Source organism: Ranitomeya imitator, chromosome 1 (genome assembly GCF_032444005.1).
Source record: "Ranitomeya imitator isolate aRanImi1 chromosome 1, aRanImi1.pri, whole genome shotgun sequence".
NCBI classification, from domain to species: domain Eukaryota; kingdom Metazoa; phylum Chordata; class Amphibia; order Anura; family Dendrobatidae; genus Ranitomeya; species Ranitomeya imitator.
In genome coordinates this window covers 696,437,717-696,457,876 of record NC_091282.1, presented here as the reverse complement: position 1 = coordinate 696,457,876, position 20,160 = coordinate 696,437,717, and the positions used below count along the sequence as shown (strand labels likewise).

The following is a 20,160-nucleotide window of genomic DNA, read 5'->3' as shown; positions in this document are numbered from 1 at the left end:
GCAAGAAGCCTAGAACAAAAATCACAACAAATATAGCAAAATATCCAGACTGAGAGGGGCAGAAGCCCTGTTCTCTCCGTAAGTACATGAATGAAACCAAAATAATCATATGTGTACTACTCCTAAGACATATAAGAAACTAGAGAACATGGAGTACAAAAAACACCAACCGATTGAAAAAATAAAACAATCATTTTATTGATACATTTAAAACGTACAAAAGCAGCCCAATCAAAGGGCAAAATACAATAAAGAGGAAAAAATATATATGTTGGGAACCTACTAGCACAGCAGACTCTATGGACCGATAATACAATATGTATAAGGGCGCGTACAGCTAATCCTGAGCCAAGTGTGGGGGGAGGAGAAATATAATCTAAATGGGTCTAACATCCAGGCTCTGCGCATAAACATCTACGGATGCTACCATCATTGCAAGATCCCCAAACTCCCCGCACATATAAATAGGATGCCATCACTCACCCATAGTTACAAGTGTCCTAGGTCCTCCTGCTGACCCCTTGACGCGCGTTTCGCGTGAGTGCTTCTTCAAGTATCAGTATTAAACTCCTACTGATGACACAGTCATCACAACTACAGCAAGAAGCCTAGTAGAGGACACATCACTGAAGTCGGGGTCTCTGTCTATACATTGTTGTTCACAGATTCACAGGCGACAGATTCCCTTTAGGTACAGGTGAGTGAATCAATGAATTCTCGTGCCCAACGGTAGGAGCCCTGTGACCCACCTCCTACCTGCTGGCATACCCGGTACCTGTAATGATTAGTAAGCCCGGTATGACTTCATTTGTGCGTCACGCCTCAATGATTAAATTGCATTTAGCATACAAATCTGAAAAGGCGCCAAGGATTCCAGCAAATAGAAGACAGCCGCGGAATACTGACATGACCACTGGACCAGGGTCCAACAAATTTATACCCTCATTTCTATCTTTAGGTCTCCTTTGACCCCTTTATGACATATAATGTACAGTGGGTACGGAAAGTATTCTGACCTCTTTAAATTTTTCACTCTTTGTTTCATGGCAGCCATTTGGTAAAATAAAAAAAAGTTCAGTTTTTTTTTTTTTTTCAATCAATGTACGCACTGCACCCCATCTTGACTGAAAAAACAAACAAAAATGAAGACATTTTTGCAAATTTATTAAAAAAGAAAAACTGAAATATCACATGGTCATATAAGTATTCAGACCCTTTGCTCAGACACTCATATTTAAGTCACATGCTGTCCATTTTTTTGTGATCCTCCTTGAGATGGTTCTTCTCCTTCATTGGAGTCCAGCTGTGCTTAATTAAACTGATAGGACTTGATTTGGAAAGGCACACACCTGTCTATATAAGACCTCACAGCTCACAGTGCATATCAGACCAAATGAGAATCATGAGGTCAACAGAACTGGCCAAGGATCTCAGAGATAGAATTGTGGCAAGGCACAGATTTGGCCAAGGTTACAACAGAATTTTTGCAGTATTCAAGGTTCCTAATAGCACAGTGGCCTCCATAATCCTTAAATGGAAAGATGTTTTGGACCACCAGAAGTCTTCCTAGACCTGGCCATCCAGCCAAACTGAGCAATCGTGGGAGAAGAGCCTTGGTGAGAGAGGTAAAGAAGAACCCCAAGATCACTGTGGCTGAGCTGAGAGATGCAGTAGCAAGATGGGAGAAAGTTCCACAAAGTCAACTATCACTGCAACCTTCCACCAATTGGACCTTTATGGCAGACTGGCCCGACGGAAGCCTCTCCTCAGTACAAGACATATGAAAGCCTGCATAGAGTTTGCTAAAAAACATTTGAAGGACTCCCAGACTAAGAAATAAGATTCTCTGGTCTGATGAGACGAAGATAGACCTTTTTGGTGATAATTCTAAGCGGTATGTGTGGAGACAACCAGTCACTGCTCATCACCTGCCAGTACAATCCCAACAGTGAAACATATGGTGGTGGTGCATCATGCTATGGGAGTGTTTTTCAGCTGCAGGGACAGGACGACTGGTTGTCATTGAAGAAAACATGAATGCGGCCAAGTACAGAGATATCCTGGATGAAACCTAGACTTGGCCGAAGGTTCACCTTTCAACAAGACAATGACCCTAAGCACAAAGCTGAAATGGCAAAGGAGTGGCTTCAGAACAACTCTGTGACCATTCTTGACTGGCCCAGCCAGACCCCTGACCTAAACCCAATTGAGCATCTCTGGAGAAACCTGAAAATGGCTGTCCACCAACGTTCACCATCCAGCTGGAGAGGATCTGCAAGGAAGAATGGCAGAGGATCCCCAAATCTAGGTGTGAATATCTTGTTGCATCCTTCCCAAGAAGACTCATGGCTGTACTAGCTCAAAAGGGTGCTTCTACTCCATACAGAACAAAGGGTCTGAATACTTATGACCATGTGATATTTCAGTTTTTCTTTTTTAATAAATTTGCAAAAATTATTGATAAAATTATTATTTTCATTATTATTGATAAAAAAGAATGACCTTTTTCAAATTTACCAAATGGCAGCAGTGAAATGGTGAAAAATGTAAAGGGGTATGAATACTTTCCGTACTCCAGCGCTGAGCCTGGATTTTTCCCTGCACAAGACACTTGATTTCATCGAAGCCCCACCTGCGGCTGTTAACTAGTTAAATCAGATTTAACACAGAAGCGTGCCATAAATCCCACTCATTCACTCATTGGCGCCCCTGTGAAGTGATTGCGGGGTGCCGATGGGTCGTCATAACAGCTGGGGTCTGCAGAAGACCCTCATGCCTGTCATTATGATACTCCTGTGAATGCCGGACGATCACTGCTTCAAGTCTCCAAAGGGGACAATTAAATAATAAATGAAGGAAAAAACAAAATATGAAAAGTTTTTTTAACCCCTTAATCCCATATGACGTACTATCCCGTTGAGGTGACCTGGGACTTAATTCCCAGTGACGGGATAGTACGTCATATGCAATTGGCTGCGCTCACGGCCGGGTGTCAGCTGACTATCGCAGCTGACATTCGGCACTATGTGCCAGGAGTGGTCACGGACCGCTCCTCGCACATTAACCCCCGGAACACTGCGATCAAACATGATCGCAGCGTACCGGGGGCATAGGGAAGCATCGCGCAGGGAGGAAGCTCCCTGAGGTTTTTCCTGAGACCCTCGGTACAAGGCGATGTGCTCACCTTGTACCGAGCATCTCCTCCCTGCAGGCCTTGGATCCAAAATGGCCACGGGGCTACTTCCGGGTCCTGCAGGGAGGTGGTGTCACGATTGGACTGGCGAGTAAACTGGGACCAGGGGCACCTTTCCTGGCCCTAGCTCTAGGGGGCGCCCTAACTCGCCCTGTTCCCCGGGATACCTCAGATGGCGAGGATGCCGGGGCCTCCGCCCTCGCCCTGTCTCCTGACTGCCGCCCTGCGTCTGTCCCCCTCCCCCACCCGGGGAAGAGAGGCGCTACTGTGTACAAGAGTACACCAACCCGACTAACAGGGAAACAAAGACAGGGGTAAAAAGAAAACTCCACTCACACAAAATATGCTCTCACAAATAACAGAGGTATCCACCAGGGTGTGAAGGACGGGGAATGTAAATAAAGCAGGTAAGGGATGAGGAATTTTCCAAGCAACAAACCACACAACTGTTGCACAATAAATTCCTCCAGCTCTCCAAACTCTAGCTCCTCACTACACCAGGTCTCTCAAGCAAGTGTTATCTCAGACAAGGATCTGACCAGAAGGCCTAGCTTTTATAGGAGAGATGAGTGGCTAACCGAGCACAGCTGAAAGCAGGAATTTGCACATGGCCTATTAACCCCTGTCCTGCTGAAAGAAAACAAAGCACCTTCAATACACAGAAGTGCTTCTTCTCAGCGATGAAGCAGAATCCATCAGACGCAGTGGACTTCTGACACTGCTCTGTCGCGGTAACTCCGTGACAGGTGGCTTACAAGCGCCTGCTCAGAGCAGGCTCCTGTAAGCCTGGAGCAGTGCACGTCAGATCGCTGATCTGACACAGTGCTCTGCAAAGTGTCAGATCAGCGATCTGTCACTATATAGTGATTCCCCCCAGGACAATGTGATAATGTAAAAAAAAATATATTTAGATGTGTAAAAATAACAATAAAATAATAATTCCTAAATAAAGAAAAAAATATATATATTGTTCCCATAAATAAATTTCTTTATCTAAATTAAAACAAAAGAATAATAAAAGTACACATATTTAGTATCACCGCGTCCGTAATGACCCCACCTATAAAACTGTCCCACTAGTTAATCCCTTCAGTGAACACCGTACAAAAAAAAAAAAACCGAGGCAAAAAACAACGCTTTATTATCATACCGCTGAACAAAAAGTGAAATAACACGCAATCAAAAAGACGGATATAAATAACCATGGTACCGCTGAAAACGTCATCTTGTCCTGCAAAACACGAGCCACCAAACAGCATTATCAACGAAAAAATAAAAAGTTATAGTCCTCAGAATAAAGCGATGCAAAAATAATTATTTTTTCTATAAAATAGTTTTTATCATATAAAAGCACCAAAACATAAAAAATATGATATAAATGAGGTATCGCTGTAATCATACTGACCCGAAGAATAAAACTACTTTAGGCTGGTTTCACATTTGCGTTTTTGCCGCTGCATTTAAACGCATATAAACGCATACGTTTTTTTTTTATATTTAACATTAAAAACGCACTCGTTTTTTTTGTACGCGTTTGGCCGCGTTTGACGACGCATGCGTCGTTTCTATGCTTGCTTTTTTTGCGGAAATGCAACATGTAGTAATTTCTAGAGGCGTTTTTTTGCCACAAAAAACGCATGCGTTTTTTTGCGCCAAAAAACGTATTGCTGTCTATGTAAACGCATGCGTTTTTAAGCACATGCGTTTGGTTGCGTTTTTAAACGCATGCGTTTCAATAGAAAAAAACAAGTCTACACACTGATAAGCCACCCCCCACCATCAAGGTTATAAAGGGATCCAAACCCTAACCCTAACCCTAGGGATCCAAACCCTAACCTTAGTCCTAACCCTACCCCTAACCCTAACCCTAGGGATCCAAACTCTAACCCTAACCCTAGGGATCCAAACCCTAACCCTAGCCCTAGGGATCCAAACCCTAACCCCTAACCCTAGGGATCCTAACCCTAACCCTAGGGATCCAAACCCTAACCCTAACCCTAGCCATTTCTATTTATAGTGGGTTTTCTAGTTGATTTTTATGATTGGCAGCTGTCTGTCACACACTAAAAACGCTTTTTTCCCAAAAATATTTTTTGCGTTACCACTTTTTGAGAGCTACAATTTTTCCATATTTTGGTCCACAGAGTCATGTCACACGCCCTCTGTAGTCCCATTGGCGGTGTCTGGATCTTGATTTTTCTCTTGTGAAATTTCTCATCATGCGTATCAAAAATGCAAACGCAGGAAAAAACGCATGTAAACGCGTAGAAACGCGACGTTTTTTTTACCGCATACGAAAACGCATGCGTCTAAAAAACGCAGCGTTTGTACGCGTTTACATGCGTTTTTTTTCACCACCTGTGTTAGGAGTCGAGTTTCCTCTGCTGCACAGGGGGAATCTCGATCCGTCTCCGCTGCGGTCTCCCATTCCCCTCCAGCCGCAGTGGAGTCTGCTCAGCAGGGACGTCGATCCCAGCGTCTCGCTCAGTCTGACTCTGTGAGAAGAGTTATTGCTGCTTCTCCAGCTTCTGCCTTTGAAGCCTATTCTGGTCAGCAGCGAGCGGACTTCTCTGGGACTAAGTCCTTATCTGCACACACTGAGCATGCCCAGGGCAAGATCTCCCGTTGGAGATCGAGGGTCACGTGCTCAGGCTCTGCGGCACATTCCATTGGTCCTCTTGGCAGGTCCTAGAAGGGCAAAAGTTCTATAGCCATTTCCTGTGCTGCAGCTATATAAACTGCGCATGACCGCACGGCCATGCGCTAGTATTGTCTTACAATTGATATGTGTGTATGTGTGAGTGCAAGTCGTTCTTGGTTACCCCTTCCCTATTGAATGTCTGTTCGCGGAAGGTGTACGGCTGCTATCTAGCGCCCGACTTAGCTTACTACACTAAACACACATCACAGCGTCCTGTAGCTGTGCCTGCCAGTACGGCGCCGTGCGCCTGCCTTGCGCTTTCCATACCCAAGTCTGGGTGGTTAGTGGCGTCCGTTAGTGCGGCATCGCTCGCGCACTTGTGCGCTTATATTTCTGAAGGTTCTCTACACACCCAGTTGCGGTGTTGTGCCAGCAAGGGCCTAATCGGGCTTCAATCCCTTCTGGGGTTAAGTCCGCTGGCCACTTGCTCGCACTCTAGTGCGGTATTGCGGTCCTGTGAATTAACAGGATCGCTTTCCTCACGCTGGGTGAGGTTTAACCCACGCGTGCTTACTTTAGTGTACCGCTATATAGTCTGCAAATTGCTAGCAGCAGGTTCTCACCTGCACGGTGGACCCCGGACTGCGAACGCATCTTTGTCACCTGTCTTGGTGCGTTCCGCCAGTCCTAACATAATACTAGCGCCAGGGTCTGGCTAGTAAATGGCAGACGGTCAGCGTCTACAGCAGTACATCCAGCAGCTGGAGGGTAGGTTGGCGGCTCTCGAGCGCACAACCTCAGCTGTGGACGTTACTGCTGTCGCTGTTCAGGCTGCAAGTGCAGCTGCAGCCAGTTTGTCCGCTGCTACCCCTGCTCCGACCTTATCCCGTCTCCCGCTTCCAGACAAGTTTGCTGGTGACAGTAAGCCATGTCGGGGATTCGTGAGCCAGTGCTCCATACATCTCGAGCTGCTGGCTGCACGTTTTCCTACGGAACGGGCGAAAGTGGGATTCATTATATCTCTCTTGTCGGGCAGGGCGTTGGAGTGGGCAACGCCGCTTTGGGAACGTGGTGATCGTGTGGTGCAGAGTGCTCCTATCTTCCTGGACGCTCTGAGTCAGGTCTTTCTGGGACCTCGTGTCACCCACGATACCGCGCTCCAATTGTTGGCAATTACTCAGGCTTCGTCCATGGTCAGCCAGTTTGCCATCCTATTCCGGACTCTAGCTTCTGAGCTGGAATGGCCGGATAAAGTCCTTATTCCGGTGTTCTGGAAAGGACTGGCAGATCATGTGAAGGACGCCTTGGCCACCAGGGAGATTCCCGCCACACTGGAGGAGCTTATTACTATAGCTACCCGCATCGATCTCCGTTTTAACGAGCGGAGGTTGGAGCGGACCCAGTGTAGGCAGAGGTTTCGGCTGGCTCCCATCTTTGCCAAACCTCTAGAATCTCCTGTTATGGCGTCCGACTCCCATGAGGCCATGGAGGTTTCTCGAGCGGGATCTAGGTCTCAGACCGCTCGAGTACCTGTGCTATGTAAAAATTGCCAGCAACCGGGACATTTCGCTAATAAATGTCCACGGCGGTCGGGAAAACGATCGCGTCTAGTGTCCATTGGAGGAGGTTCACTGGACACCGCGGCATTTTCCTCAAAATTGTCCTTTAAAGGGACAATCCTGTTAGGCACATCCACTCTTACAGTAGAGCTTTGTGTGGATTCAGGAGCAGAGGGAAATTTTATGTCTTCTGCTTTTGCTCAGCGCCACGCAATACCTCTGGCTATGCTAGCCAAACCAGTAACCGTGAGAGTGGTGAATGGGTCGACACTTCCATTACAGATCACACATCAGACTGTCCCTTTCACGTTAGCCATGTCCCCATCCCACCAGGAGACTATTTCCCTTCTTGTCCTTCCCGAGGGAATGGATGAGATTCTGCTGGGAATGCCCTGGCTTCGTTTCCACTCCCCACATATTGAGTGGACCTCTGGGAGGATATTGGGTTGGAGTGAATCCTGCAAGGGCAGATGTGTGAAAGAGTGCGTTCAGGTTTCCACCACTGAGATACCCGCAGATCTCTCTACTCTCCCCAAACACTATTGGTCTTATGCAGACGTCTTTTCCAAAAAAGCCGCGGAGACCCTTCCGCCTCACCGTCCCTATGACTGTCCTATAGATCTCTTGCCTGGAGCAGAACCTCCTCGGGGACGTGTCTATCCCCTCTCTCTCCCGGAAACGGAGGCTATGTCCCAATACATCCAGGAGAATTTGGCAAGAGGATTTATTAGGAAGTCAGTGTCACCAGCTGGGGCAGGGTTCTTCTTCGTACAGAAGAAGAATGGAGAGTTGCGTCCTTGCATAGACTACAGGGGCCTTAACGCCATCACCGTTAAAAATAAGTACCCGCTGCCCCTGATTTCTGAGCTTTTTGATAGGCTACGGGGAGCTAAGGTATTTACCAAATTAGACCTGCGGGGAGCTTATAACCTGATTCGCATTCGTGAGGGGGACGAATGGAAGACGGCGTTTAACACCAGAGATGGGCATTATGAGTATCTGGTGATGCCCTTCGGGCTCTGTAATGCCCCAGCCATTTTCCAAGACTTTGTCAACGACATCTTCCGGGATATGCTTTCCACCTCGGTCGTAGTCTATCTGGATGATATTCTCATCTTCTCTCCAGATATTGACTCCCACCGGAGAGATGTTGGCAGAGTCTTCGACCTCTTACGGGCAAACTCTCTTTACGCAAAGTTGGAGAAGTGTGTGTTTGAGCAGGAGTCTTTACCTTTCCTGGGCTATATCATCTCTGCCCAAGGATTGGCTATGGATCCTGCCAAACTACAGGCTGTGATGGACTGGCAAGAACCCCATTCACTTAAAGCGGTGCAGCGCTTTATGGGGTTCATTAATTATTACCGCCAGTTCATCCCTCATTTCTCAACTTTGGTAGCTCCCTTGGTAGCCCTCACCAAGAAGGGAGCAAATCCCAAAGTGTGGTCTGAAGAGGTCTCCAGGGCCTTTTCTTCTACTAAGTCTCATTTTGCTAGCGCTCCCATCCTACATCGTCCCGATGTCGATAAGCCGTTTATAATGGAGGTGGATGCCTCTTCCGTTGGTGCTGGAGCAGTCCTCTTCCAGAAGGATGCTCAAGGTCGGAAGCATCCGTGCTTTTTCTTCTCCAAGACCTTCACACCAGCGGAGAGGAATTATTCCATCGGGGACAGGGAGTTGCTAGCGATGAAATTGGCTTTCTCTGAGTGGAGACATCTCTTGGAGGGGGCTCGTTTTCCCTTTCAAGTATTTACAGACCATAAAAATTTGCTATATTTGCAAACAGCCCAGAGGCTAAATTCTCGCCAGGCCAGATGGTCCTTTTTCTTCTCCCGATTCCACTTCACCCTCCATTATGTCGCTGGGGAGAAGAACATTCGAGCTGATGCTCTTTCTCGCTCTGTTGTGTCATCTGAGGAGGAGGAAGGAGAGCCTCGGCTTATTGTTCCTTCTGAGAGCTTGAGAACCGTGGCCCCGGTGTCGCTTGAGTCTGTGCCTCCGGGCAAGACTTTTGTGCCCATAAATTTGCGACCGGAGGTTCTCTCTTGGGCTCATGCCTCCAGGGTGGGTGGACACTTTGGGACTAAAAGGACATCTGAGCTGCTGGCGAGGACGTACTGGTGGCCGCATATGCTGCGAGATGTCAGGGATTACGTTCTGGCGTGTGTCTCATGCGCCAAAAATAAGTCTCCTCGACAACGGCCGTCTGGGTTACTCTATCCCTTGCCGGTGGCAGACAGGCCCTGGGAGATGGTCGGGATGGACTTTGTAGTGGGTTTGCCCAAGTCTCGCGGCTGTACCGTCATTTGGGTAATTACCGATCATTTCTCGAAAATGGTGCACTTGGTGCCGCTCCCACGGTTACCTTCTGCACGGGCCTTGGCAGCGTTGTTCATAAGACACATCTTCCGCCTACACGGCATGCCAGACAAAATTGTCAGTGACCGGGGTCCCCAGTTTGCGTCTCGGTTCTGGAGAGAGCTTTGTCGTCTTCTCAGCATTGAGTTAAATCTCTCTTCCGCATATCATCCCGAGACGAATGGGTTGGTAGAGAGGGCCAATCAGACTCTGGTCACATATCTGCGACATTTTGTTTCTGCCAGGCAGGATGACTGGGCATCTTTATTACCATGGGCAGAGTTCGCCCTTAATAACGCTGTTGCCGATTCCACCGGTCAGACTCCTTTCCTCCTTAATTACGGCCAGCATCCGCGGGTTCCTGTGCCTATGCCCGTGTCCTCTGCTGACTCCAGGGTGGCAGACTGGGCAGTGGAGGCACGGGACATTTGGGACCGCACTCAGGATGCCATTCGGGCCTCGAAGGAGAGAATGAGGTCCTCCGCCGATGCACATCGGCGCCCTGCCCCGGCCTTTGCTCCTGGCGACTTGGTGTGGCTCTCCGCCCGTAACATCAGGCTGCGAGTTGAGTCCACTAAGTTTGCTCCTCGCTACTTGGGCCCATTCAAGGTCCTCGAGCAGGTTAATCCCGTGGTCTACCGCCTGGCTCTTCCTCCACGCTTGGGTATCACCGACACCTTTCATGTGTCCCTCTTGAAACCCGTATACATGTCCCGGTTTTCCGAGTCATCTGCCGGGACATCGGGTTCGTCTACGGACGATTACGAGGTGAACGCTATTTTGGGGTGCAAGGTGGTACGCGGCAAAAAGTTTTATTTGGTGGATTGGAAGGGTTATGGTCCAGAGGACAGGTCTTGGGAGCCTGCTGAAAACATTCGGGCCCCACAGCTCATTGCTGCCTTCGAGCGTAGCGAGGCCCAAGGAGGGGGGGGCCCTAGGAGGGGGGGTAATGTTAGGAGTCGAGTTTCCTCTGCTGCACAGGGGGAATCTCGATCCGTCTCCGCTGCGGTCTCCCATTCCCCTCCAGCCGCAGTGGAGTCTGCTCAGCAGGGACGTCGATCCCAGCGTCTCGCTCAGTCTGACTCTGTGAGAAGAGTTATTGCTGCTTCTCCAGCTTCTGCCTTTGAAGCCTATTCTGGTCAGCAGCGAGCGGACTTCTCTGGGACTAAGTCCTTATCTGCACACACTGAGCATGCCCAGGGCAAGATCTCCCGTTGGAGATCGAGGGTCACGTGCTCAGGCTCTGCGGCACATTCCATTGGTCCTCTTGGCAGGTCCTAGAAGGGCAAAAGTTCTATAGCCATTTCCTGTGCTGCAGCTATATAAACTGCGCATGACCGCACGGCCATGCGCTAGTATTGTCTTACAATTGATATGTGTGTATGTGTGAGTGCAAGTCGTTCTTGGTTACCCCTTCCCTATTGAATGTCTGTTCGCGGAAGGTGTACGGCTGCTATCTAGCGCCCGACTTAGCTTACTACACTAAACACACATCACAGCGTCCTGTAGCTGTGCCTGCCAGTACGGCGCCGTGCGCCTGCCTTGCGCTTTCCATACCCAAGTCTGGGTGGTTAGTGGCGTCCGTTAGTGCGGCATCGCTCGCGCACTTGTGCGCTTATATTTCTGAAGGTTCTCTACACACCCAGTTGCGGTGTTGTGCCAGCAAGGGCCTAATCGGGCTTCAATCCCTTCTGGGGTTAAGTCCGCTGGCCACTTGCTCGCACTCTAGTGCGGTATTGCGGTCCTGTGAATTAACAGGATCGCTTTCCTCACGCTGGGTGAGGTTTAACCCACGCGTGCTTACTTTAGTGTACCGCTATATAGTCTGCAAATTGCTAGCAGCAGGTTCTCACCTGCACGGTGGACCCCGGACTGCGAACGCATCTTTGTCACCTGTCTTGGTGCGTTCCGCCAGTCCTAACAACCTGTTGATGCGTTTTAAACGCTGCATTTTTAAACGCAAATGTGAAACTAGCCTTATCAATTTTACCAAACATGGAACGGTATAAACGCCCCCCACAAAAGAAATTCATGAATAGCTTGTTTTTGGTCATTCTTCTCACAAAAATTGAAGTAAAAAAAGAGATAAAAATATGTCACATGCCCGAAAATGTTACCAATAAAAATGTCAACTTGTCCCGCAAAAAACAAGACCTCACATGACTCTGTGGACCAAAATATGGAAAAATTATAGCTCTCAAAAGCTGGAGACGCAAAAACAATTTTTTGCTATAAAAAGCGTCTTTTAGTGTGTGACAGCTGCCAATCATAAAAATCCCCTAAAAAACCCGCTATAAAAGTAAATCAAACCCCCCTTCATGGCCCCTTTAGTTTGGGAAAAATAATAAAATTTTCCCATTAGGGTTAGGGCTAGGGTTGGGGCTAGGATTAGGGCAAAAGTTAGGGTTAGGGCTGGGGCTAAAGTTAGGTTTAGGGTTGGGGCTATAGTTAGGGTTAGGGTTGGGGCTAAAGTTAGGGTTAGGGCTAAAGTTAGGGTTCGGGCTAAAGTTAGGGTTGGGGCTAAAGTTAGGGTGAGGGCTACAGTTAGGGTTGGGGCTAAAGTTTGGGTTAGAATTACATTTACAGTTGGGATTAGGGTTAGGGGTGTGGTTAGGGTTAGGGGTGTGGTTAGGGTTATGGTTGGGATTGGGGTTAGGGGTGTGTTGGAGTTACAGGTGTGGTTAGGGTTGGGAATAGGGTTGGTGTGTTGGGGTTAGGGGTGTGGTTGGGATTAGGATTAGGGGTGTGTTTGGGTTAGGGTTTCAGTTACAATTGGGGGTTTCCACTGTTTAGGCACATGAGGGCTCTCCAAACGTGACATGGCGACCGATCTCAATTTCAGCCAATTCTGCGTTGAAAAAGTAAAACAGTGCTCCAGTACCCCACATATGGGGTATCAGCGTACTCAGAACAAATTGGACAACAACTTTTGGGGTCCAATTTCTATTGTTACCCTTGGGAAAATAAAAATTTGGGGGGCTAAAAAACCATTTTGTGGGAAAAAAAAAAGATTTTTTATTTTCACGGCTCTGCATTATAAACTGTAGTGAAACACTTGGGGGTTCAAAGTTCTCACAACACATCTAGATAAGTTCCTTGGGGGGTCTAGATTCCAATATGGGGTCACTTCAGGGTTTCTACTGTTTAGGTACATCAGGGGCTCTGCAAATGCAAAATGACGCCTGCAGACCAATCCATCTAGGCCTGCATTCCAAATGGCGCTCCTTCTCTTTCGAGCTCTGCCATGCGCCCAAACGGTGGTTCCCCCACACATATGGGGTATCGGCGTACTCAGGACAAATTGGACAACAACTTTTGGGGTCCAATTTCTCCTGTTACCCTTAGAAAAATACAAAACTGGGGGTTAAAAAATAATTTTGGTGGAAAAAAATGATTTTTTATTTACACGGCTCTGCGTTATAAACTGTAGTGAAACACTTGGGGGTTCAAAGCTCTCATAGCACATCTAGATAAGTTCCTTAGGAGGTCTACTTTCCAAAATGGTGTCAATTGTGAGGGGTTTCAATGTTTAGGCACATCAGGGGCTCTCCAAACGCAGCATGGTGTCCCGTCTCAATTTCAGTCAATTTTACATTGAAAAGTCAAACGAGTAAAGGAGTAAAAAAATAGAAACTCCAGAATTGTTTTTTTTTTTTGGCGGCCACGACATTTCAATAAAATGCACCAGAACCTTCTCCCCCGCCCCACTTGTTAAGCTTGCAAAGGGAGAGACCCTACAGTTAGAAGTCAGATGGGAACCATCTACTGACCGTTCATAGTAATAAGTGGCCCAGTGTATACAAGGGGCCTGTCTCTATGTCATACTATTTGTGGTTACAGCAGCATGAACCTTTTGACATGTTGAAATATTTTGCATTTTGTAGACATTGCAAAGAAGTTTGGATCAAGTTCTGGGCTCTGGAAGAGGTCGCTCTGCAGTGAGGAACTCCGATTTTTTCTCTACCAATGTTTCAGTGCCTGGTATGTTTGAATGTGAACACATCCTTATATCATCTTTAGTGCTTCATTTTAGGGGGGAACACTTTTATTATGCTTATATAGCACCCTTAATTCTGCATTGCTTTACATACATCATCGTTGTCTCCATCGGGGCTCACAATCTTCCCTATCAGTATGTCTTTGGAGCGTGGGAGGAAACCCACATAAACACTAGGAGAACATACAAACTCCTTGTAGAATTTGAAGCCAGGACCCAAGCGCTGCAAAGCAACAGTGCTGACCACTGAGCCATCGTTGAAACCTTAATTCAAGGGAACCTGTTAAACCCAGAAATGCTATTTGCCGGCAGATTAGTGGTAACATGTCGGTAAATAGTGTTTAAGCCCTGTGTAATATGTTTACTGGAGTAGCAGCTACAGGGAGAAAATTAAGTTTTATTCTCTCTGCACCACTCTCTTTCAGTCATCAAGACAATGCAAGGACTGCTTACAGTCATCGCTCACTACAGAGTGCATTGTAAGCGCTCCTTGGCACCGTGATTGACAGCCTACTCCTCATTGCATGTGCGTGCAGAGTAGGCTGTCAGAAAGCCAAGGAGTAGCTTCAGGTAAATGGTGTTTCTGGATGTGACAGGATCCCTTTAATGGCCACCATTTTTCCTAGTCTGTAAGCTTATGTCAGGTAAATGAAAAGGCAGATTTGTCAAAGTAATGGTAAGGATCATTTTCAACAACGTTGGGCTATATTCACACTGCTGTTTTTTCACTTTTTACATCATTTGATGGCAAGAAAAATGCAGCATGAAGCCCCATTTAAGAACCAAAGTGTTAAACCCCAATGGATCCCAATATAGGTCTGTTGGTATGTATCATACATTGACGGGTCCCACACCATGCTATGACTTCCATTATTGATGGAAGCCACAATGCAGATGTGAACCAAACCTTAGACCTCATTCATATTTTGTCTTATTTGCAAACCAAAACCTGGAGTTTCATAGAGATGAAAACTAAAGTGTAAAAATGTGTATTTCTTGCATCAGTTTTTGGAATCCAAAAGCAAGTTCCAAAGTATGAAAATGTTATACCTTATCTTATCCAAAACATGAGTGCCCTTGGATATGCCAGGATATAACAGCAGTCGAAGGGCAGCGCAAACGGCGCATGCCCGAAAAAGAAAAGCACAGCGCAGGAGCTGGGTACGTGACTAAAGACAAAGGAGGCGGCGCACGGAGGGGCTGACTGATGGCTGGGAGGCAGTTGTGTCCGGGGGAAAAGACATGCCCCCAGGACAGACTAAAAGTATGGCTCGAAAATTACAAAAATTAATATTGCTGCGTTGGAAGGGAGCACAAAAAGAAGAGCCACCTTCACAGAATGCAGCATTAGTGCTGCACAAGGTGGCTCTTTTAGTTAAAAACGCCAGGGAGGGGGTGACAGGTTCCCTTTAATCGCTGTGACCCGTCGATCACTGGATGCCTTCATTACATGATTAATATACATAGTATATATGGGCAGGGCGACCATTCAGAATTTTCAATTTCACAATATCTGGTATGGGGCCATTTCAAAGGGAATCTATCAGTAAGATCAACCCTCCTAAGCCGTCTATATTGGCATTTAGTTGCAAAATAGACGAATGGCTAGCACACGATCAAAGTATAGATGTAAGGTGCTAGTGAACGGGAAGCGTGATCCCCTATGTCCATACAAGTCTATAATCACTGCACACTTAGCGGGAATTTTGCTTCAAGTGAAATCCTTTATTTATAGGTGATAAGCGACAAATAAAAGCAGACGTTTCGGCCACGCTGTAGCCTTGATCACAGTGTCGCTGGAAAAAATGAAAAAATACATTCATAAAATAAACAATATATACAGAGGGATCCTTAAAGGTGGGGACTATAATACATATTTACACCAAGAATTAAAACATGTCAGGAAGACGTATGGGCCGTAACATGTTATACCGATAAAGAACAATAAATAGAGGAATGGAAAAAATTGTTAAAGAGTTTGGTACGTATTAAATGGTGTAATACAAAGGAAAGAAGACTGAATGCCAGCATAAAGAAAATATAAACAAAATGGAACAAAATTGAACAACTGGGGACATACCGTAGTGTTGATGCATCAACAAGTTGTACTTGTGCGTCCCGTAGTGGAACAATATAATAGGTGAGTATGTCCTGTTAAGAATAGTAAGAACTAAGAAGTATTGGCATTTAGGTCATAAATAGTTGAATAAAATGACACCTTGATATCTGCGATCTGATAACAAATTCCAGAGGAATCCACGTTTTTCTTATATGTAAATGAGCTGTTAAGATCTATGGGCCGGACTTAGATCTCCCTGATAATCTGCCTCCAGATCTTATTTTACATAAAAGGAGGCGTTATCAGTGTGAGACATGTTATGTCTGACAGTCTGCTCTCCTGATCTACATGTCTCACACTGGTATCGCCCCCTTTCATTTATAATCAGATATCCATAAGACTCTGCCTCCAGAGCTATGTCCTTCCCATAGATCTTAATAGCTAATTTACATATTAAGAAACATATTGATTACTCTGGTATAAGACATCGGATCGCAGATATCAAGGTATCATTTTATTCAGCTCCCTATGACCTACATGCCTATATAGACGGCTTAGGAGGGTTGATCCTACTGACAGATTACCTTTAAAAATGTATATATTATGTTTGTTAAACTACCAAAACATTTGTAATTTTTTTGTGTTGAATAATTATATAATTTATCCAATCTTAAAAATTATGTATTCGATATCAAGATCCCAAGACTGCCAGTTGTATGTCTACTGTGGAATCACTACCTGGAAAACCAAATCCCTACTCTCTCCAGCGTGATCCTATCCTCCACCCTACTGCAGTTTCCTACCAAGAACTCGCCACTAAGGTCCAGGCCAGTGCAATGGCAGAGGTGAGCTGTGTGTGAATAGTCCCTTCCTGGATCATAAAAAAACACTGTAAAAATCCATGAAAGATCCTTTAGAAGCAGAGCGCAATGCTGGAGCAGGGACAGTTTAGTTCTAGCTGGATTAACAGTGGATGGGAATAACCGGTGGCCCTGTATGGCTGCCACTGTTACTGATGTCCAGAACTGTTACGGCACTGTGTCTTGCTAGTTTTATGGTGAAGCATCTGTAAAGGACTTTTCCCTGATCCACATCTTCTGCCTTTCCTTTTCTTTACACCACTGTTGCAAGGAGGGTTTAAAATGTAATGAAAGACAAGAGTGTGTAGATATGGGACTGATGGAAACAACCAAGTGTATGCATACATAATCTGTGAATCTGTGATCATTGTTCTGTGGGAAAGCAAAATAATGATGCAAAATGCAGTCCTGAGAGGGTAATAAAAAGCATAAGCTTAGCCATTTTATGTGTGCATGTATATATGCGTGTGTGTATGTGTATATTTATATGTGTATACAGTACAGACCAAAAGTTTGGACACACCTCATTTAAAGATTTTTCTGTATTTTCATGACTATGAAAATTGTACATTCACACTGAAGGCATCAAAACTATGAATTAACACATGTGGAATTATATACTTAACAAAAAAGTGTGAAACAACTGAAATTATGTCTTATATTCTAGGTTCTTCAAAGTAGACACCTTTTGCTTTGATGACTGCTTTGCACACTCTTGGCATTCTCTTGATGAGCTTCAAGAGGTAGTCACCAGGAATGGTTTTCACTTCACAGGTGTGCCCTGTCAGGTTTAGGCTACGTTCACATTAGCGTTGCGCCGCTGTTGCGTCGGCGACGCAGCGGCGACGCAGCGGCGACGCGCCCCTATGTTTAACATAGGGGACGCGTGCGTTTTTTGGGTGGCGTTTTTCGCCACGTGCGTCGTTTCCGACGCTGGCGTCGGACGCACGAAAACGCAACAAGTTGCATTTTCTGTGCGTCCGATTTTCGTCAAAAACGACGCACGCGTCGCAAAACGCGCGCGTTTTTGCGCGCGTTTGCGCGCGTTTTTCCATGCGTCGCCGACGCAGGGCGGCGCAACGCTAGTGTGAACGTAGCCTTAATAAGTGGGATTTCTTACCTTATAAATGGGGTTGGGACCATCAGTTATGTTGTGCAGAAGTCTGGTGGATACACAGCTGATAGTCCTACTGAATAGACTTTTAGAATTTGTATTATGGCAAGAAAAAAGCAGCTAAGTAAAGAAAAACGAGTGGCCATTATTACTTTAAGAAATGAAGGTCAGTCAGTCTGAAAAATTGGGAAAACTTTGAGTGTCCCCAAGTGCAGTGGCAAAAACCATCAAGCGGTACAAGGAAACTGGCTCACATGAGGACCGCCCCAGGAAAGAAAGACCAAGAGTCACCTCTGTTTCTGAGGATAAGTTTATCTGAGTCACCAGCCTCAGAAATCGCAGGTTAACAGCAGCTCATATTAGAGACCAGGTCAATGCCACACAGAGTTCTAGCAGCAGACACATCTCTACAACAACTGTTAAGACCAACACAAAAACACGCAGCAAAAGATTCCACTTCAACATAATTGTATATAAAAATATACAAAATTTTATTGGTTTATAACAGTATCATTAATGTATCAATACACAATATTAAGATTCAGAATATGTGTGCTGTCTGCACTAACACATAGCAGGGGTATTATCCGCTCACGGTTACAAAATATACTGGTGCTTCATGATTGTGGTACTAAATAACTGTTAAGAGCAGACTTTGTGAAGCAGGCCTTCATGGTAAAATAGCTGCTAGGAAACCACTTCTAAGGACAGGCAACAAGCAGAAGAGACTTGTTTGGGCTAAAGAACACAAGGAATGGACATTAGACCAGTGGAAATCTGTGCTTTGGTCTGATGAGTCCAAATTTGAGATCTTTGGTTCCAACCACTGTGTCTCTGTGCGACGCAGAAAAGGTGAACGGATGGACTCTACATGCCTGGTTCCCACCGTGAAGCATAGAGGAGGAGGTGTGATGGTGTGGGGGTGCTTTGCTGGTGACACTGTTGGGGATTTATTCAAAATTGAAGGCATACTGAACCAGCATGGCTACCACAGCGTCTTACAGAGGCATGCTATTCCATCCGGTTTGTGTTTAGTTGGACCATCATTTTTTTTTCAACAGGACAATGACCCCAAACACACCTCCAGGCTGTGTAAAGGCTATTTGACCAAGAAGAAGAGTGATGGGATTCTACGCCAGATGACCTGGCCTCCTCAGTCACCCGACCTGAACCCAATCGAGATGGTTTGGGGTGAGCTGGACCGCAGAGTGAAAGCAAAAGTGCCAACAAGTGCTAAGCATCTCTGGGAACTCCTTCAAGATTGTTGGAAGACCATTCCCGGTGACTACCTCTTGAAGCTCACAAGAGAATGCCAAGAGTGTGCAAAGCAGTCATCAAAGCAAAAGGTGGCTACTTTGAAGAACCTAGAATATAAGACATATTTTCAGTTGTTTCACACTTTTTTGTTAAGTATATAATTCCACATGTGTTAATTCATAGTTTTGATGCCTTCAGTGTGAATGTACAATTTTTATAGTCATGAAAATACAGAAAAATCTTTAAATGAGAAGGTGTGTCCAAACCTTTGGTCTGTACTGTGTATATGTATGTATTTTTATATATATATATATATATATATATATATATATATATATATATATATATATATATATAATTTTCTAAATGTAAAATGTATACAATCTCATACAGCAAGTGACTTAAGTATTGAACATGTCACCAATTCTCTAAGTAATTATATTTGTAAAGGTCCTATTGACATGAAATTCTCACCAGATGTCGGTAACAGCCCTTCCAATCCACACAGGCAAAGAAATCCAACCACAGATGTTCATAAATTATGTGTAATAATGAGTATCCAAGAAGTATAATTTTTCCATCGTCCATGACAGCACCACGAGAGTGGGGATCCGCCCTTCAAGGACAGGAAACCTTCAAGATAAAAAGGGCGGCTCCTCTCTCCGCATCAGTTGGTTGCCATGAAATCTTAAGAAGACCAGAAGAGGATGCCTGGTTTGGATGGTGCTTTGGCAGCTCGGCTGCTGCATCCGTCACCACGTGCCGGTAGCGCCTCGGAGGCCACGTTTTGCTGTGCCCTCCCTGAGCGAAGCATGGCCACAGCCCGTGTGGCAATGCCCGGGTAAGATGGGAGCCTCGGAGGCCATGTTTTGCCGTGCACTCCCTGATGCATATGGTGGCCCTGCAGCCCGCGAAGCTCAACGGGGGCGGATGAAGTCAAGGCCGCGCCCCACAGCAGTACCTGAGAAGAGGTCCGATCGGCATCTTGCACTGTGTGCTTGGCTAGCATCTAGCTAATGGCCTCGGGGCCAGGGATTATCTGCCTTCCCTGAGCTGGATATGGAAATAGGAGGTTAATATTGGCTCCTTACCCTGATTCCATTTGGTTAGGCCCTTTTCGGGTGA

The 20,160-nt window shown here is 45.9% G+C and overlaps 1 protein-coding gene across 1 annotated transcript in view; it reads left to right on the top strand.

Moving 5' to 3' along the window:
• Nucleotides 1-20,160, top strand: part of STARD9 (StAR related lipid transfer domain containing 9) — a 313,170-nt gene that overhangs the window by 277,323 nt on the left and 15,687 nt on the right. Inside the window, exons 27-28 of the mRNA XM_069730886.1 lie at nt 13,633-13,729; nt 16,501-16,649. Of these exons, the coding sequence (XP_069586987.1) occupies nt 13,633-13,729; nt 16,501-16,649 (246 nt within the window). The remainder of the gene's footprint in view (nt 1-13,632; nt 13,730-16,500; nt 16,650-20,160) is intronic.